We start from the raw sequence: 21,698 nt of genomic DNA on the forward strand, positions 1-21,698 counted from the left end.
TGATGATGAGTTCTATGGGTTCAATGAAAACTAGAAGAGTACTCGAACTTTAAAGTCTCTCTTTTGTTAATGACAGTGATGATGGTTAATGCCGCTGTTGACTGCTGTTCACTTTACAAGGTTGAAATATGGTATTACTGTATTCTGTTATAGTTTATTAAATAGTTTAGTAAACCATTTGATTCAGAATATTTTTTTCTTGTTTTTCTCCTCTAAAAACTAGGGGTGTCTTATGGTCAGGTGCGTCTTATCGAGCGAAAAATATGGTAAATACGGAGCACTGTTACAGTGAACACTTTTCTTTTTTGGAAGGCTGTATTATAATAAAGAAGGGGGAAATCTACATTAAAAAGGATACTGAAGTGATGAAAGAATCTTGGGTCAGAGCAAGCATTGTTAGTAAAGGAAGTTACCAAGATATTTCTGGCCCTGCCATTCTATATATTATTATTACATTGCATATATATGTTGAAATTCTGTTGAATTTGATGGACTAACAAAAAGTTAGTTATAACCAAACATATTTAAATTTTGCCATAGTTGACATTCATTCATCCATTCTTTTATTATATTTATGGCCCAGATTTTTCCTTCCAAGGTACTCAAGGCATTTTACAGCTGTTCAGGACCTTGATGCCTTGAATTGATTAGTTGTCCCTAAGATGATTTCCTATTCAGTTTCTACCAGCATTTTCTCAATTTGGAAGAAACCTCCCTCAGGCTTGATTCTCTGCTGCTGCCCTAGATTTCAACTTGATAGTCTGGCCTTATGTTGTTTTAGAGTGCAGGACTGGGACTCAAGACAGTCTGGGTTCTAGTCCCTTCTCAACCATGGAGCCAACTGGGTGACTGTGGGCCAGTCACAGGCTCTCAGCCCAACCTACCTCACAAGGTTGTTGTTGTGAGGATAAGTTTGAGAACAAGAGGAGAATGATCTAAGCCACCTTGAGTTCTTTAAAGAGAGAAAGAGAGAGAGAGAGAGATGCAGGATATAAGCCTAATAAATAAATAAAAATTTCACCACATCAATCCACTTCATGTCATCTGTCCAACTCATCTATTTTTCAACTGAGTTATTAAGAATTATGTATCTATTATTTAATTGTTTAATTTGAATTTTAATAAAAAGTTTTGAGTCACACAGAAGAGGATGCAATGTGAGTTAACTGCCTGCATTGGGTTGTGAGGGAATGCTGAAGAAGAAAAACTTGAGTTGATTTCTTTCAGGGAGAGCAAAAGATAGGGTCTTCTATAGATTTGGCCCCCGTTTAAAAATGCTGGATGGGCTGATGCTTACTCAGGAAGTTCTAGCAGTGTTTTATTTTAATAAAGATACCTGGACGGAACTTGCCCTTATTAGGAACAGTAGCATCTGAAGTATTAGCAGTGTCTGCTTCCCTCAGTTCAGTGAGGCAGGTAGGCTGCCATTTGTAGGGTGGAAGGGGAGAGGAACTGTGCAAGTGTACAGAGGCATTATTACTATTTTCCTGCTGATTAGCAGAAATAATTTTGTCTGCTAAGCTTAAACATAATTTGTGAACTCGTCCTCCTCAGCCAGTGTTATGGATTTGGCATCTGTAAACCATCTCTTGTTCTAGTGCTTTATAATGCGTAGGTTTGGAGCTTGTAAAACATAACTATCCCCTGATTTGATTCTAGAAAAAATCTGTTGTCCTCACATCTATTACTTCAACTAGTCTGGAAAGCTGATAGTACTAGAAAGCTGCTAGAAACTATCTCAGAGAGTTTCATTTGTGTATTCAGTGCATTTTGCAGCTAAAATTACTTATATCTGGGCTATTTGTGGTGTTACAGTTCCTGTTTCATTATTCTCTTCCTATATACAGTCATGTTCGCTTTTATTGTTCAAAGTAAGGAAATGAGTATACACCAATTCCATCAATAAATAGATAACTGTCTATTTAATTTTTCACAAATCATCATACATAGTTCATCACTTTAAACTTTTTTTATTTTACTTTTTCTCATGTGTATTGAATAGTGCCAAGAAATTACTGCTAAAAGGCCAGTGGAGTGAATCAGGCCTACCAATAATTGTTCTCCTTCAAAAGGAAAACCATCTGGTAGTTGATCATTGCTGTTTCATATCTCATTTCTTTGCTCATCATCTTTTGGAACTGTAATGCAAACTGTAACTGTAAGATGCATAATAAAATATTTTAAATTTCTTACATTGTTGTGGTTTTAAACTGAATTAGTATTACTTCTCTGAAAGTCTTCAATATGAAGAAACTGCTAGGAATGACAAGGGTCCTGTAGCAACTCTTCTTATATTTACATTTTCTGAATATAGATGATGAATTATTTTAAATAGCTGATTATTCTTTTCTTATTAGCCCAGCAGACACAGAGGCTAGGCCTATTTCTATAGTATCATATATAAAAGCAAATGCAAATAAATATTAAATATTTAAAAAATGTGAAATACACTCCACTTAAATTTTCCAAGGTGATTTACAATAGGTAATAAAGCAAAACAATAATCAATAAAACAGTTTTTAACCAAACAGGATACTGCTAAAACTAATCACTAAGATAAAAATAAGTGGCTAAAAGCCTGAAAAGAGCTATGCCTGAAGTTTGGAAGTCAGCATAGATGCCAGACGAGCCTGGAGTTTACCAGAATATGTCTCTGTTAGAAGGAAGTTGACTCTATCTCATCAGCCTTAGTTGGTGAAAGGCACAGAAGTCACTTTGGCCTCTTACAACTGAGGTGGATTAATGATCACTTGCCAGTTTAATAGGGAGTGTAGTCTCTTGCAGAATGGGTTGAACATGACATTCCTTCATAATGTGTGGCATTCTTATGTTCAGTAAAAGCTGTTATGAATGTTTATATTTTGTGTATATCTATAGAATAAGATATGCATAGATGCTAAATACTAAGTTTTGTCATTTGATTTTTTTCCATCGCTTATACAGAATGTCAGACACTATCTCCCACTCATTTTAGTTCATTGTTACTTTTCTTATGGTTTATTAATCAGATTTGTTTGAAAGCCATTCCTTAACATCACACTCTCTGTTATGCTAGTTTCTGTTATGTTGTTTTTAATATCAGCAAATGTGTCCATGTATTATTTATACAAATATTTTTATTCAAACATAGATGCTGAGGGAGCTCAAGTAAATATACTTGCAGCCAATTATTGGCTTTGTGCAGAGGTACAAAAAGTCTGTCCTGCAGGCAACCTGCCAGACTTTCCAGCCCAAAAAAAAAAAAAAAAAAAAAAAAAATTGTGGCAGAGCTGCCTTTGAGTTTCATCTACTTAGAACTAAATCCTAGGCTTTCCATAGCTAGCGCTAGCAAGGGGATTCCCTTATCTCCAGTTTCTCATTGGAGACTGGAGATAAAGATGGAATTCCTTTGCTAGCATTAAGAGAATCCCAGGATTTTCCATAGCTTGTGCTAGTGCTAGTGAAGTAATATTATCCCTCATGTCATTATATAATGCTGTGGAAAACCTGGGGTTTCTCTTACCAGGACTAGTACTACAAGGGAATCCCTTGTCTCCAGTTTCTCATGTCAGCAGATCATGTGCCAGCAAGAAAAACTCCAGGTTTATCCTGCATGCGCACATTTATTTAAAACTTCATTTCATTTCTACACCACTCATTAGTCAAAAGGGTCTCTGGGTGGTTCATAAAATTAAAAAGAACATATAACAAAAACAATATATAATAATCAAACAATAAAACAGTAATCCCAAATAAAATGGGCACTGTAGGCCCGCATCAACTACAATCAAATCAGTCCAGAGGTACAACAGCAATAATAAATAAAATACAGTATTAAAATTGAGAATAAAAATTAACTATTAAAATACTGGGCAAATAAAAAGGTTTTTACCTGACCCGCAAAAGAATTAAAGAGTAGGTACCTGGCACACCTCTTTGAAGAGCTGGTTCCATAGCTGAGGTGCCACAACTAAAGAGGCCTTTCTCCTAGTAGCCACCTTGTTATTTCATTTATGTGTATTCATGCATGCATTCATGTCTTGCGCTGCCCCTGTAGCCCTTGCAACTGAAGTGGTTATCTTCCTTTGGCCTAGTGGCTAATATTGGAGCAACTTAGGGCCCAACAATAGGCAATGTGGCCATCTTGATTTATTTATTTAGATGGTGTCTGGGATGAGTGGGTACTGAATTGGGAATAGGGCATGGGCTTTACCCCTTTTCCCTTATACCTTTTCACCCTACATTCTTTCACTTAAATTGCTTCCTCTGCAAAGCTACAACTAATTGCATTGATGATAAAAGGTACAATATGGATACCTCTCTTTCCTCATACAAATCATAATAGTAATTTGGATGGATAGCTGCCACGCCCTATACACTTACTTGTAAGAGGTAAAATGACACTGGAAGATCTAGTCACAAATCTCCTGTGCCACCTATAGTTTGAGCCTTATACAGTGCCTTCTGACTATAATTAATGCTAAAAATAGCTGTTGAGTAATTGCAAAAGGGTTAATGTTTGGCCCATTTATCCATCATTATGCAGTGATTGAAAATTGGTTGTTTAGGGTTTATACACTTTGATTTATTAGATGAAAAAGGAAAATTATCACTTGAAATATTAAAATAGAGATTTCTGAGTTACGTGTATTATGAAAAGAAATTAATCTTAAGCATGAGCAGATAATAGAATTTTTTTAAAAAGATTAGTAAATAATTCTTTATTTTCCTTTTCCTGATTTGTCTGACATATACCAATTGATAATTAAGGGAGTAAATGATGACGTATTCAGCCCTATGGCCTCTTATGATGGTCTAAAAGATACTGGGGATTTTTGTTTTCAAGCCTGTGGAAAGAGTTACAAACTCAGATTTGAAAATCCCTACTCAGATCTTCACCCCTCCCTCCTCTCCCAGCTGCCAGGGAAAGCTTTGTGGTAGCTTCTGTTCTGAAATTGCTGTCATGACTTGGAAGAGGAAGAAGAAAAAGCAGGCTGTTGGTGAGTGGGGAAGAAAAGCCTCTCCAGCACTGGGCCTGCCCCTGACAGGGTACACTCAGATATAAAAGAAAGATGAAAAGGTGAAAAATAACTTCCGTTGCTCCCCTTACATTGCTGGCACCAGCCTGGCAAACCATAAAAATCTTGTCTCTTGTGGGCTGCAATACAATAGCGTTTCATTCTAAGCAAATTAGGAATGGTTCGAAGCCTACATTTGTTCATGTTAGTATTATATATCTGTTTGCAACAGTTAGTATTGTGTGTGTTTACAGATTACCTAAAATAGTTATTCCTATTCTGTTAAATAATGTGGAAGTTGCAAAACATTTAACAGTTCTATTACATTATATTTTGATGGAATGTTTATTCGAACCAGTTATTTTAAAGATTGGGTGTTACTTCCTTTTTCTGATTATGACAGGAAATACACACTTCTATATTATCGTTGTAGAACATCAGTCAGCAGCATACACTATCATTTTGTGGTTGATTACAGTTGATGTTTAGTTGATATTGGCTTACTGGTCTATTGGTTTATAATAACTTGAATTAATGTCTTTATTAGGCAAAATTCCAGCATCCACATTTCTTCTTAATTATTAATTGGTGAGGGAGCTGCTTATTTTATGTAAAGAAGATTAATATATGAATTTATCCAGAGAGGTTTGTTCTGACATCGCACATTATATAATTTATATTATAGTATACTTTGTGGCTGTTCTGTGAGATACATGTGTGTATCTCACAGAGTATAAAATATGGTAACCACATTAAGCTTTAGAAGACCAAGCCATGGTAAGTACTGTCTTCCTTCCCATTCCTTCACCTGAATAACAAACTCCTGGAGCAACCCTGTGGATTTTCATGTTCTGCTGTTGGATGCCATGTGGATTGAATGTAAAAGCCTCCATCATCTGGGACCATCCTGAATGAGTTTTTGACCTGGAATGTATTATCAAGGCTTTATAGAATAAAGCTGTGGATGGAGCTTGTTACTTTGTCACAGCAATGCCTGCCCAGTTTCTCAGTAATGCAGCAGCTTAGTCCAGGGAGCAGGCAGGAGGAGAGCAGAAGTCTAACCAGAAAACCATCTTTATAGCTAGCTGCATTGTCCAGTGGTACTGATTCTTTAATGTATGTGGTAGGTGTTAAGACCCTTATTAGGAAATGTGTTTATACACCCATTCAGCTATTTTATTTAGTTCTTTTTGTGAGTTATCAAGAGAGCATTTGGGCTATGGGGCAACATACAAATGTAGTAAATAAACTGCCATCCTGCCTAACAACAATAGTCTTCATGTGTTTACTGCATCATCATATTTTCGCTGTCTGTACTTTGCACATTTCATTTCTCTCATGACCTGTTTATAATTTCCCCCTTCCTCGCCATATGTAACCTATACCATCAGATTACATGGACTCCAGCTTACACAACTTCTTAAATTTGGCAGTCTTTAAGGAGCCACAAGGTTTGCACAAGGCTGCACTGGGGGGGCGGGGGAGATGAAGTTGTTGCATGAATGAAACATCTCTTATATGACATTTAATTTACCCCGCATTTCTAGACTGAATTAAAATGGATCTTAGGTTTTAAAATTCTAAATGGCTTGAGACATGACTATCTGAAGGATTGCCTCTTCTTTCATGAACTTTTCTGCACACAGAATTCCAAAGAGACCCTTCTACATATCCCTTTGCCTTGTGAAGTACAAATCCTCAAATGTTTTGTAATTTTTTTTTAGTGTTTACATCCATTACTGTTTTGGAGGGATGTGGGCCAGGGAAAGGAACATGTTGCTGCAATTACTTTAGTTTTGCTGTATTATGTATTTTATATTTTTGCAAGCTATTTGAAGGATTCTTGTAGTAGATATGGGATAAAAATAATAAATAATTATTTATCTGGTTTATGGAGATAAATTGGTTTATCAATTTCTGGAGAGAAACTGATCAGGCCAAACAATGCATAACCAATGTTTGCTATTTCTTCTTCTTCTCCCCTAAACTACAGGTGGAACACAAAGGCTGCCTCGTACAATTGGTGTTTCTCTGGCAAAAGAACTAATATTTTCTGCACGTGTACTTGATGGTCAAGAAGCAAAATCAATAGGATTGATCAATCATGTGGTAGAACAAAATGAAGCAGGGGATGCTGCTTATAAAAGAGCTTTAGCCCTGGCAAGAGAATTTTTACCTCAGGTACAAACAAAATGGAAGGTATTATTTAACCTGCCAATTTATTGTGATAGAGAATAATAAATGAGAAAAATAAACTAAGAAAAGAATTGGGAAATCTTACAAAAAAGGAAAATGATTATTGCAAACAATATGTAAGATATTCTGATAAGACAAATATAAACCATATCACATATTTACTAGTTGTGCTGCTTGGGCACAGTCTAGGGAATTATATTTTACCCATGTGGAGTCATCTCAGCTTTGAATCCATCTGTATTTTTGTTACAAATTTATCATGTTGAATTGAAGCTAAGCCTTTGAGGTTTCTATTACTGTTTAAGCGTAACCCTTTCAAATACGGCATTCATACTTACCTACATTTGTATGTCGTCATTAGAGCAGGATATGGCTTTTACTGAATTCTCTTCATTATTTCTTTGTCTCTAGATTTCCCAGTTCAATTTTCCAAACTAAAATCTACAGATTCTCTGCATGAACAAAAAATATTGAACAGGCACTTTGTAGTTGGAGGCCCAAATTCTAAACACAAGCAAATTCCATTAACTGATGGGATTTGTATGCATGTAAATGTGTTTAGGTATGTAGCTTTATATATACTTAAATTTTTCTTCTGTAAATGTTTACAACTGTATATTTGGTTACTCTCTGATCTAGGTGCATTGAATTAATTTCATTGTAATCTCACACTCATTTGGATAATTTAGAAAAATTACTGTATGTATAAACTTAAAGCATAAGGCCAAGAAGATTTGAAAGCAAAAAGAAGTGCAAAATGGAGAAGATCTTATTCTTCCTTTGCATAAACATAATAGCAGTAATATTGTGTAGTCAGAGGTCTTCAGATCTTTCACATGGCTTGAGAGAGCACATGTTTAAATTCCTTTCAGTGATAATTTCAGTGAGTGATAGAAATCTATTTTGTTACTTTCTCCTGGTGGCCTTGCACAACCCATCTGATTCATATATCAAATCATGCTAGTCTCCGTTTTACTTCAGTAATACTGTGCCATGCTGGTTGAAGTAAAGAGCATGTTCACTTGATGCCTACACTTCCCAATTCCTTCTGTTCTTTTTTTTGTCCCTTAGAATTATTAGTCTATGGAACGTATTTTGTGGAAGTTGTAAAGAATGAAGAACTTACTCATGCATCCCTCCCTATGTTCTATTTCAGGGGTGGGAAACCTCATACCGAGGGGTCTAATCTAACTTTTTGGGGTCCCATGCAAGCCCTCCAGAATTCTCCTTATGGTCATGTCCCTTCCACCTGGCTCCACACTCTTTCCTTCAACTACTGAAAGTAGTTTCCCGCCTTTTGTGCAAGTTTTACCTATTCTAAAAGGTTGAAATTCCTTTCTTAAGACTTAGTTATTGCCAATAAAAGCTTGAAACTACATTTTTATATCTCAGCACATGCACTTTTGTCATGCTGCCTTTGCCTCTGGCCCAGCCTGGAATGCAGCCTTCAAGTGTTTTCTCCAAAATTTAATTTAGTCCTCTGGGTGAGAGAGGTTCCCCAGCCCTCCTCTCCTTGAACTCGCCAGTACTCATATATGTGGAAAGAGGGGTTTAGTGTTGTTTTAGGAGTGATGTGGATCAAGGGAATATTGCTTTTGTTTGGTGTAGTTGGACTAATACATAAGTTGACCACCACACTCAGTGATTGGGTTCATATAACACAACAACCACTGTTAAACTGTTGTGATTAGCTAATTGTCATGCTGTATGAAACTACTTGTACTTATCTATGATTGGTTTTTATTGTGGTTGGTATCCATAAGCAGAATCAACAGTTTGCTGTAGGGTTTGTTTGACCCAGAGTGGGTTATTATATTGCCCAAAGATGACATACCCTATCATGAGTCAAGCCCTAGAACAATTGAATGTATTTTGGCCAGCAAATACAACTGACAGCTGCTCCTAAAATGCTCTAGCGGAACTTGGGAGGCAGTTATCAGAGCTTTCCCCCATTCCCTGCCACCCCTGTCAGTTGTCTTGAGCTGCTGCTGGTTGCAGTGGATGAAAGTGACTGGTGGCCAGGCTAGTACTAGCTGTCCTGAGAGTGTCCGTGAAGTCAGACCCACCATGATGGCATGAAGTGGTAAGCAGTAGCATCAAGCTTGGCTCTACCACGCTATGCTACTGCTACAAGCAGAAAAGGTCCATGTTGGCAATGAGATGGCGATCAGATAGGTTGACTCACGAATCCACTGATAATGCTCCCAGCTCTGCCACCCACTGCCCACCCACAAGCCAAAAAGTTTCACATTGGCTGAACAGAAAAGAGACTAAATCAGTCAACTTTCAAGTTGATCAACCCAACTCCTGCTTCGCTGCCTTCTGCCACCATAATCCAAAAAGACTGTGCTTAGTGCAGAGTGACAGCTGACCCTGTTGTGCGAACAAGGCTCATTTTCTGAGATACAACGTAGTCAGCTGCCCCCTGCACGTTGCCTCAGCTGAGGCTGGAATTGATCCCACTGTACTTTATGTAACACACAATGTTAGTGCAACATGAACAATTCAGGGAAAAATGGCAAGTGCAAAAAAGAAACAAAAGCATTAACCACTGGGCAGGCATGGACAGTCGGTTCAGCATTTTGAAGGTGCAGCTTGTTCTTGATCCTTAAGAGACTCACAAAAGCTGGCTCTGTAGCTGATTTTTGAAGAGAGGACCCAAAGAGACAGCTGCAGCAAGTCAATATTAGCACATGATCATGGCTGTCAGGGAGGATCATTGCTCCTGTAGTTTCCCTGGGATACTGCCTGGAGGAATAAGGGAAGGGATGAGGGTGGTGAGCAAGTAAGTATCTACAACTCTTACCATAATGGGTTGCACCTTATGTGATATTGCCCATTATGTCTGTGGAATAACCTGCACTTGAACCTATACCTAGCTTTAATTTCTGTAGCTCTTTTCCTGGTGAGACAAACAATTGCTCATAATACTTGAGTCCAGCTAACAGTATTTGCAGGAAGTAATTTATGTGCTGTGTTTTATTCTGTTTTGTCTTATTGTTAAACCGTCCCAAGACCACAGTAAGGGATGGTCTAAAAATGTTTTAAATAAATAAATTTACATAAGTATTTGGGCTTATTTAATGTTCTTTCCTGTCCAGTTGCATTTAATAAAGTTGCTCTTGTGCTGTCATTCTGTGTGTATGCATGAGTGTGTGTATATGCACGCACACACACATGCACACCCATTGCATTGTGTTAGGATATTAACGAAAAAAGGAATGAAGGACAAAATGTAAGATAGTACAAAGTACCATCACTATTAGATGGTATCATCTGGAAGAACCCTTAGTTTTAAGATTATTATAACATTAATTTCCTCATTATTTTAGAACTATATGCATCTTTCTTGAGTAGTGTGTATGTTAAGTTTCACATCAGTGTGTGCCTGTCTGAAAATTTGCTTGTGCTTGTTTTTAGTAGTACATAGCTTTTAATGTAATGTGCTTCAATTAACACTTTTAAAAGTGCTGTTAATTCATGAGTAAAATAGTCTTACCCTCATTCTTAAATTGTGGTCCAGCATTCAGAGGTCAAGATCTTGATAAATAACCATTTTAAAACCAACCTCTAGCACATTAATAGTGAACAAAAAAAAGGGAAAGGGTCAGATCTGAACAATAGTGTTTTGATAGTATAGTGTTTTGATATTGATAATTCAGTTGTTTAAATCATAAAAGAAATGGAGTTTAACACTGAAAAAACATTTGATGCAAATGCCTGGTGGTTGCATTAAAAAGTGGATGGTGAGAAGTGAAACAAACAGGCCAGAATAGTGGTACGCTTTCTGAATGTTAAATAGCAGTATTCAAGTTGCCTGGAAGATGGCCTTCTCCTGTGGATGCCTGTATGGCTACTCCAGAGGCTTTCTTTGTGTTACCATCTCTGCTGTGGAAATGCCTGACACCACCCTTGTTGTCTTTTTGGTGTTTTATTCATTCACACATTCCCTCTCTTTTTTCAGCGTTGGAAACTTAATTCATTGCTCATGTTTTTATTATTATCTGCATTATTCACTGTTTTATTTCTTTCTCTGCTCCAAAGATCAGTGTTGTGTTGTTTTTACTGTTTTAATATTTATTATTGTAAAATCTTCTGAGCCTCAAGGGCACATATATTGTTGGATAAGCACACAATCAGAGTTAAATAAAACAATACTGTTGTTTAAAATTTGCTGCTTTATGGAGGAGCAGGAATTTCAGAAAGGATGGCACTTAGACGCATTATGTGAAATAAAATGTTGGTGCCTATGTTTAACATAATTGGACAGGCCTGTTGTCTCTTTATTTATTTCCCAAGGTGAAGCTGAGTGATTTAAAACACCATGCTATTCAAGTTTTGATAGAAAAAAGGCTTATAAGTCCCAGCTATACTGGCTGGGGCATGCTGGGGGCTGTAGGTCTTTATCTGCCTAAATCTGCATAGGGTTATAACCCTCAACTAACAGATTAGTCTAATTATGATTTTATAAAACCATAATTTGAGAAGGAGAAAGTACAATTTGTGTGTGCACCTATCTTTACTGCTTTTTAAAGTAGTATCTTTACTACATTTTAAAAGACTTCAGGTTGTAATATTGTAGTTCTAATTCAAATTTTATTCTGGAATTGTTTTTGTATGAGATGTTAACAAAGGTCTCCCCAGAGCAGAAGATACCTTTAACATGCAGTACTGTTGAACCCAACCACACATTTATTGAGATCAGTGTGCTACAATGATTTTAGAGATGGATGGTCCAACTCATATCCGTCAGATGTGGTATCTTCCCCAAAAATCTAACAGACTTGTAGAAGTCTGGCTTCTGTCACCTTGCAAAATTCTATCAGATGGAAGGGTGATAAAATGAGGTGTTAATATTTGAATATTTTTATCATAAATTCTGGTTTGTGTATGTTTTTAATTCTAGGGACCAGTAGCAATGAGAGTTGCAAAACTGGCCATCAATCAAGGAATGGAAGTAAGAAAACATGTTTGTGCCTGCTTTCTAACTGTATTGTTTAAAGGGCAAGTAAATATGAAAGCAACATAACCTAATGTAGTTATGTCAGTAGGTTATAACTACTTTATAACCTAATGTAGTTATAAAGCAGGGATTGGAGAAATTATAGGAAGCATAGCCAAGTGTGGAATTCATACCAAAGCTTTCTTTTGACATTGCTTCTGCCTAGCCATTTTTCTCTGGTGGGGTTTTCTTCTAGTCTCAAAACTCCATTGAGAGAAAACTGGCTGGGAAATGTTTTAGTAGGATATGGGAAGTACTGGTATTACTCTGCAGCTCACCTTTGCAGCAGCACATACTTCATAGATGTTGGATCTCAGTTCCCATATGCAAGTATGTCATCATATCTAGTTTCAGCTTCGGTTTAAAAACCATTCAAATGAAGAATAATCTGTTTGTCCATAGAATCACCTTTCCTAGAAAACAGCATTTGTTAATAAAGTAGGACTGTTTAAGTTTAGTATCCTGGAGTACATTTTCTTTGTCCTTTCAAGAATCACTGGTTTGTTCATAATATATCCATATCTTTGTGCAAAGGCATATGGGTAATGCAAATAAAGAAACTTAAAGACGTACAGAGATTGGACAATAACCTGCATTGGTCCTGCATGTCTACTAGTTGTGATGTGCCAGCAGGACTTGATTCTAATGCAATATGAACTCACTTCTTTCTCTGACCTCTACTGACCTGCCCATTTGAAAATTCCTGGTTCCTGTTACTTAGGCTTCACATACTGCCCTTGGCTTGGCTAAAAACAACAGTGATTTGATTTATTTTTACACTATTATTCTGAAAATAGTATATAGATACGATGAATTTAATATTATGAGGTTTATCCCAAATGCTCATTAATGTCCTTTCCCCTGCTTTTGGAAGGCAGTTGGTCAAAAGCCAACTTACCTTGTTTTCTTTGACCTGACATTCTGAAAATGTGATATTGATCTATATTGTCTTATATCAATATATGTGATGCTTTTAAAATGAACAAACATGAATAGTTCTGTATTCCAGATTTCTTAAGAGATAGCAACCAGAAACACCCAAATGAATGACATAATTATTGGTGAGATTTCCTTGAAATGGATTCCCAAACTGAACTCTCAAACTATGCTTTTTTAAAATGCCCCAAGATTTGAATGAGCACAGTATCCTGAAATATGCACCTGTATGTTTCCTTGCATTATGTAATATGAGAGAGAGAGAGAGAGAGAGAGAGAGAGAGAGAGAGAGAGCGCGCGCGCAACTGTGCAAGCCTTGAAATTACATAGGGTCATAAAGCAGCCAGAATTACAGTATCATAAAGTAATCTTTATGTTCAGTTTCTATTAAATATAATTTGAAAAATAACAGGTTAGATGTGTATTGGTACAATTTCTCCTTAGGAAATCTCTGAAGGATTTTTTGTCAATGTAATTCTGTAATAATAAAGGAAATCTTTGCTAAGGATTTTTTAAACATTTGGAGTATTTATGATGTACAAATTTGTTTTTCAATACATTTTATGTTTTTGTTACACAGGTAGACCTCCTAACAGGTTTAGCCATTGAGGAAGCTTGTTATGCTCAGGTATGTAACTCAGTTTATGTGAAAAAACAAGCAGCCTTCCTGAATCAAAGCTTATGAGTATCCTACTGTCTTCAAATACTGGTAATCTGTGGCTTGCAATTTCATTGTTCTATGCTTAATAGCAAACTAGTTTATACTACTGATAGTATTTAGGTTTACCAGAAGCAATCTACAAATACCTCCTTTGAGCATTGCAATATTTTTGTCAGGACGAAGCAGACCTTGTTCATTTATCTTCAGTTGTTTGATGATGCATCTCTGATCTAGTATCTTCATGTTGAAGTGAGTGGGATATATTCCCGTGCCTTCTGAAGTAATTTAGAAATGCTGTTATTACTATCTTTGGATATGTTTTGAAGAGGAGGGGGGAGAAAAAGGGGCAGGCTGGTTGGAAAGCAGATTTCCAACTTTGTATTCTTTGTATTTCCTCATCATCAACTTGGAAGGGCCTGAGCTTCAAACCTGCCTGTTTGACCCCATGTTAAATCGAGCCCAAATCAGCTTGCTTTGGGCAAGCCCTTTTAAAAGCAATGCTGAGAAAGTTCACCCATTGCTAGGCAGAGGATGTATGGACATTTCACTTGCTGTGAAGGCTAGACTTAGGAAACCCCAAGTATTTCCTTTATTGTTCTTCTCAGTGCAGAAAGAGCATCCTATGTAGAACTGACCCCACTGTGCTAACCCTTCCACTGATAATCAGGGAAACATTGGGTACAGAAGAGAGTGATTGATTTAAAACAGCTGCAGAGCACCTTGCTATCATAGCTCAACTTGCAAGTTTCCTTAGATTTCTCTGTGTATTTTATGAATGAAATTAACAGCTCTGGACAGACAAGTTCTTTGGAACTGTAACTTATAATATGGGCACTGAAAATTATTATTTTTTGTTATAGACTATTCCAACAAAAGACAGAATTGAAGGTCTTCTTGCTTTTAAAGAAAAAAGACCCCCACGCTACAAGGGAGAATAGAAAAAAATGGATGCCTTTGAAATACAAATGAAATAAATGCACTAGTAGCAGGACTTTTCAGCTGTATTTTTGCTTCTGAACTTGGAATATTGCAACATGACTATAAATGTAACCACTCATACTTTAATACCAGTATTGCACTCAAATGTGCATATAGACATATGGTTTCTGAGGGCTTCTTACTGTATTTGCAAGGTCACTGAATTGCATAGCATTTTATTCCACATGTTTGAATTATATAGCATATCAATTAAAAATAAAAATTCCAAATGTAAACAAACTTAAAATAACCATTACATTGCTGTTCAACAAAGTAAATTAATTCTACATAATAAAAACTGAAATACACCAAATAATGTTGCTAAATGGATCTGTAAATCAACAAGATAATGTGTATTCTAATTGAATGTTTAAATTTGCTAATAAAGTTAGCCAAATTGATGAGAGTGACAGTAATTAAAGCACTCATTTGTTCATATATTCTGAAAGTTCTTGGGAATTTTATTACATTGTGTTCTTACATAATTATAAAGGATGACTTACTATATTAATTGCACTGTACTGAATTTTAACCTCTTCACCATTAATTAGAATTCAGCAGTAGGTTGGGCGGTATCCTGTGGTGTCATTCCACTAATTCAGATTACATTTGTGCTAACACAAGGAACCTCTAGCTAACACCATTTGCTTTATCTTGTATGACCCAATTCTTCCAGAAAATTCATCGTGCAGCTAACACTGTAGCTGTTGTGCTAGAGGATTCTTCACAAATGGATTCCTTGTCCTGGAACTCAAAAGAGTTTTTTTCCATGACATGGAAAATTGTAGCGGCAACAAGGGAAGCTGCTATTTATATGTGGCCATCATCATATTAGAAACTGCATTTTCCAAAATAACTCCAGAGCTGAAAATGCCTGACTATAAAACTGATACCTGCAATACTGCTAAAGAACCTACTTGAAGTAACTTACTATCTAGTAACCTAGCTCTTGTTTTGGTTTAAAACCTCTAAGATTTTTGGCCAGTTCTAATGTATTTTGATTTTAAAGTTTAACCTGGGTAGCTTGTATTGCACTCTACAAAACCTGAGGTGGTGCCCAATACTGTTAACAATAAAGAATGTCACAAGTAATATACATTTCAGAAGAACTCTATAGCAACAGTACAACAGAAGCAAAATGCACATTCAGCTGCTTCAGGCCCTTTCAAAAGGCAGGCTTCACATGCTTTCTCAAAGGCTGAAAGAACACTGCAGTTCAGATTTCATCAGGGAGGTTCTTCATTGATCTTGAAGCGTGTGTGAACAGTGAGCTGGATCTGCTCCATTGTGTGTTACATATATAACAAGTTAATGCGAGGAGAACTGGTATCTTTGTTGTTGTGTGCTGTCAAGTCATGTCCAACTTATTGCGACCCTATGAATGAAAGCCCTCCAGAATATCCTATCCATGACAACCCCACACAGCAGTTCTAATGGATTCAATTCATCTTATATTTGGTTTTCCTTCTGCTTTCAACTTTGCCTGGCATGTTTGTCTTCTCCAGGAAGTTTTGCCTTCTCAGGATGTGCCCAAAGTATGACAGGGTCAGTTTTGTCACTTCTGCTTTCAGGAAAATATCTAGCTTTCCTGCTTGTTTGCCTTTCTGTAGGTCAAGAGTATTCGCACCACCAGCTGCATGTTTCAAATGCATCAATTTTCTTCATGTCCTCTCTTCACTGTCCTGCTTTTATATCCATACATAGCCATCAGAATAGAATAGTGTGGATGATCTTGTCCTTGGTCTCCAGTGAAACATTCCGTATAGCTGATGATCTTTTCTAGTTCCTTTATTGCTGCCCTTCCCAGTCTCAGTCTTCTTGGAATTTCTTGGCTGTATTCCCCCTTTGAATTCATGACTGAGCCAAGGTATGTAAAAATTTTCACATTTTCAATGCCTTCATTGTAAACAGCACAGTTCTGTAATTCTGCAGTCATTATTTTTGTTTTCCTAATATTCAGCTGCTCCCACACTTGCTTTTTCACTTCCATCAGGAGTCATTTCAATTTATTACTACTCTCTACCAGTAATATAGTTTCATCTTCTTATCTTAAATTAGTGATCAGTCTTCCACTGATGGGACCTCTACAATGGAGTACCACCAACAGCCAGGCCATATAAGATATCCAGATGTATACTCTAGTCGATGGTACCGAAAGATACTAAGAAATCCAATAGAATTCACAGGTTGAACTCCTGTCCTTAACAAAAGATATCCCACAGACTGATAAAGGCACTTTCCATTCTAACATCCTGATTGGAACTGATCTAGATGAGCTTTGTCCAAGCTGCTGCCCTCCAGATATTTTGAACTAAAACTCCCAGTTGTAGTAAGCGAAGCTGGCTGAGCTGATGGGAGTTGAAGACCAAATCATCTGGAGGTCACCTGGTTGGAGATGGCTGTTCTAAATAATTCAAAAGTTTCTGGACTTGACATGTAACTACCCCATTCATGCACCTTGCCCAGGAAGGTGATAGTGGCAACCAGCGTATAGTTAGATACAAGTTAGGCTTTTTTTTGGAATGACCTGTTAACTGCTCCATCTAAAAAGTCTAGTATCTCCTTTCTCAAGAAAGAATGTACAGCTTCTTGGAGACGTCTAGGTATTCCCTATTAGTTTCAGTAAGTCAAGAAGAGCAAGGATCAAACACAAATAAGTCTGGCCTAAACTTGGCCAGACCTTGACCTTATCCTCCAGCCTCAACAACTGAAAGTTGTACAATAAAACTAGATCAGTCAGTACTTTGGATGGGACTGCACAAAATGTAGTGTCCATATCATTGGAGATGTGAGCAATTTTACTTTCTAAGTGTTGCATAAACTTGTCTTGGAGTGTTACTAAGGATTCCACCATCCATCCATGGACCAGATTTCAGTAAGCTTGTGTGTCACTTGGAAAAAAACTCCACTGGAAAACACTGAGAGGATGCAATGGTAGTAGAAAAGAAATCTCTTTGTCAACACCCTTGCTACAAAGTAGGCTCAAAGTAGGCTCTAGACTGTGTTTGGCAGGGCTTGACATAAACCTTCCCCCAACTGTATTCTAGTGATCTTTCATCTTGCTCCATTGCTCTCACCTCAGGTGCATACTAAGGAGCTGCCTAGCTTCAGAGGGAGAGAGCTCTTAATGTTTATATCAACTGTTCCATTCAACCCTGCAGTCTAAAGGTTAATATCTCCTGTATTTTAGTGGAGTTTTATCCATACATAATTTATATTGTATTAAATTATTTCTCTTTTGAAAGGAGATTTCTCAAATGGATTACAAGCTACTATATATTGCTACATTTCTACAGTAAAACTAGAGCAATCCAGAAATGGCCTCTTGAAATACTACACCCTATTTCTGGATAGAGAAATTGTAATGGTAGGAGAATTTCACCAAATTTGATCAAGTGAAGGAGAAACGCTCCAATGGTTTCTCAGAAAAAGGGTTCACCCATGACAAGGATTCTAGGACAGTCTTCCCCCGTGCATGTTTTTTCCACTGTTCCTACAAGTAGTGACAGTATCAACTGTGTTGACAGCCCAGAGCCAGTTTTGCATGCCCCATAATACTCCATGCGTAGTATCAGTCCACCATTCCAGGGCATAGTAGGTGCATTGGGTGCAGCCTCTGCAAAAAATAATGGTTAAGAAAATACGTAGTACCAAGATGCATGCCTTCCTCAGTCATGTGGCCTCCAGATATTTTATACTTCAACTCCCATCAGCTCCAGTCCACATGGCTAATGGTAAAGTATGATTTGGATTTTGGTGAAATACATCCAGAGGGATTCCTTGAATCATAGAAATGGGTTTAAGTTACAGAAAGCCAGATTCTGACTAGACAGCAAGAAAATCTTCCTGACTGTTAAAGCAGTATGGCAATGGAAGCAATTACCTAGGTAGGTCATGGACTCTTCTGCACTGGGGGCATTCAAGAGGCAGTTGGACAGCCATCTGTCAAGGATACTTTGAGTCCTGCATTGAGCAGTCGGTTGGACTTGATGCCCTTATAGACCCCTTCTAACACTACATTATCCAATGTCCTTCACTCTGGCATGATTGAGAAGAGATACTGATCTTCCTCTATGTGACAGCCTTTCAAATATTTGAAAGGTGCTATCATATCTGCTCAGTCTTCTCAAAGCTAAATATGCTTTAAATCTCTCCCCTCTTTGTTTTCAGTCTCCTGCTCATCTTTGTTGCCCTCCACTAAACTTTCTCCAGTTTGCCTGTCTTCAAGTGTGATGCCCAGAACTGATCATAATACTTATGATGGGGCCTAACAAATGCCAGCTAGAGGGAACCAGTATCTTACATGAGCTGGAAGATACCTTTCTGCAGCCTCATCACATTGTGGCTCATATGGAACTTGTGATCTGCAACAGTTCCAAAAGCCCTCTCAATTTGGATTTAGTTTGTAAAAGGATGCTATAGAATAGCCATCTGTTACCAAGTTAAGTAATAAGTTTGCAACTTCAACAGTTTTCTTTTAGGAAAAACGTTCCTTTCAGTTAAATTACTTCTAACATCTAGAGGGAAAATTGCAATTCCACTTAGCTCCATGTGAAGTGTAACAAGCAGTACTATAGACTATAGCTCAAGAGCATGCTATCAAATTTTAATTTCAGTACAAATGTATCTATGATCAATTGTACAGTATAACTTTTGGATATGATGGTTATTCTTGAAATGCATTAAGAAAAGCTTATAAACAGATCGCAACTGATTTAAATGAATGCTCACAATGAAGATAGCTTGGTCTTGATGTCATGAATCACAGTTTCACAGTTTCACCACAGCTACAGCATGCTAAATCCTACTGACTTTAAAAAGTGCTGAATTATTTTAAAAGCCTGGACAATGTTCTTACAGACTAGTCTCATTAGTACAGTATATCTGCAGAGACAGAAATCTGGTACATTTCTGATCAGAAGCTTGCTACATTTCAGACATATTTTCCACTGCCTGGGAGTATCCACATCCCAAAATAAATCACATATGCTTCAATTTCCTAATTTCAAAATGCAAGCTCAATTGCTTTGGCTGTTGCTTTAGATTTTGACCTTTCTCAAACCAATTAACTATCCCTTAGAAAAAGGGACATTAACTTCCATCAGCCACAGCCATCACCACCAATGGTCAGGAATACTGGGAGTTGTAGTCCAAAACATCTGGAGTGCACCATGCTGGAAAGGTTGCCATTCTTTTTTGCATACCGACTCTGCAGGCAATCAGACTGTCACACATAGCAAAAGGCTTGCAAAGACTACAGTTGCATGAGGAACATTCCGTACAAAATTAGATTTTTCCAGTTTCCACATAGGGAATGTAACATATGAAGCAATCCTAAGACAGCTGTTTGGAATTGCCATGTTGGATTTGACCAACAGTCTGTACAGTCCAAAATTTGATTTGCTTTAGGAAAAAAAGCCTCAACTAGAGAGAAGAAGCTGTCTTTTAGTCAACAACATACTGATTCAGACAACCATTCTTTATTTTAATGGGAAAAGGGCTAAAACTGTGAGGAAAGTGCCATCATTCGAGGGATACCTGCTAAAACTTCACAGTAAGAGTTAATATGGCTGGTAAAGTACAACTTAGGGGTGTGTCCCTAAGGTACCCAATCAATAGAAAGGCAACTGTGTAGCTATCCTAAAAGTGTGGGGGGATGCCCCAAAATGAGGCAGGCAATTCATCTGGTTTCCAGACCTTTTAAAGACGACATAGCAAACATTTCTTAATCATTTGTGGAAAAATAGGGGAACGGAAAAAGATTAGTCTCCCTTAGACCAATCCTGGCTGTACACTTACAGAAAGAAAAGGATTGAAGGAGTTCTTAGTGTGGGTCACTATCAGGAGAAATACACAGCCTGCACTATCCATTTCAGCAGGACACTTTTAGGTTTCCAACTGCCTAGAAAGGATTGGACACTATTTGGGGTACAGGTAAATAGTCTTAGAAGGATGTCTATCAAAATATGTGCATACATGCACTACTGTAATTTGACAGCCATGTAGTAAACATTGCTTTCTTTGTTCTGGCAAATTAAGCCATGGCCCCACAGGTACTTGTGCAGCAAAACATTTTTTATATCTTATAATTATAGGGTGCTTGTCTGAAAGGTTTCACGAATGTTCTCTGTAATACTGGTAGGAGATTAGGTAAGAGTTTCTTGCTAATGATGTTGCTCAAGAACTTCAAACACCATTGTTATGTGCTGAGATTTGATGTGCAATGCATTCCTTCAGCTGTCTTTGTTCCCCTGACCTTTATACTCTGTTTGGCTCACCAAGTGATCTTGTAAAAATACATATGTTTTCCCTAACACAAATGCCAGGAACCACTTGAACTGCACATTTGATTACCACTTTCACGAGAGGCGTTTCTAATGGACAACAGTACTATATTTGAGCCAACTTGGCCACAGTTGTGTTTACTATGGCAGAAAAAAAGAACTTCAAAGTTCCTTCTTAAGACTTGAAAAGAAGACAAGTTTGTCTTTCTTCATATCATCAAGCCTAATTGTTGGCAATAAGCAGCAGTTGGCAAGAAGTGTCTATCACATGGTTATATTTCTGTCTTGGGAAAGGTCAGCATACGACACAAACACTTTTCCTATTATGTAGTCTTGTACTCTGATCACGTAACACATGTTTTAGAAAGTATTATGCAATGTTATGCTCCTGATTAATGACTGCTTGCACAAGATTTTCATTAGCCTGGATGCTCATATCCTGGGAATGATTAACTTTGTGACATAATTCTCATCACATAAATATGAAAGCCTCAGACTTCAAACTTGTTTCAGAAATAACTGAACACTTTCTGCTTGTTAGTATATATGATTAACAGCCAGTTTCAGCTTCAGAGCATCGTCTTTGATGAAAAAGCAAACAAAAGCAAACATTATTTATTTCTAGGGGTCCAAATGATACACAT

The 21,698-nt window shown here is 37.3% G+C and overlaps 1 protein-coding gene across 8 annotated transcripts in view; it reads left to right on the forward strand.

Annotated features, from left to right (window-relative positions):
* The window catches only part of AUH (AU RNA binding methylglutaconyl-CoA hydratase), a 49,822-nt gene extending 34,646 nt beyond the window's left edge, over window positions 1–15,176 (forward strand). Inside the window, exons 7-11 of one of the 8 annotated variants that reach the window (XR_006416339.1) lie at window positions 6,991–7,178; window positions 12,100–12,150; window positions 13,192–13,256; window positions 13,712–13,759; window positions 14,653–14,696. Coding sequence is in view for 6 of the 8 variants with exons in the window: in XM_044446839.1 (XP_044302774.1) it covers window positions 6,991–7,178; window positions 12,100–12,150; window positions 12,392–12,637 (485 nt within the window). In the remaining 2 variants the exon portion in view is untranslated. The other 7 variants (XR_006416340.1, XM_044446840.1, XM_044446841.1 and 4 more) reach the window with 7 other exon arrangements.
* Window positions 15,177–21,698: the final 6,522 nt, after the last annotated feature.

The sequence above is a fragment of the Varanus komodoensis genome, unplaced genomic scaffold (genome assembly GCF_004798865.1).
Source record: "Varanus komodoensis strain SLA01 unplaced genomic scaffold, ASM479886v1 scaffold5, whole genome shotgun sequence".
Taxonomy (NCBI): domain Eukaryota; kingdom Metazoa; phylum Chordata; class Lepidosauria; order Squamata; family Varanidae; genus Varanus; species Varanus komodoensis.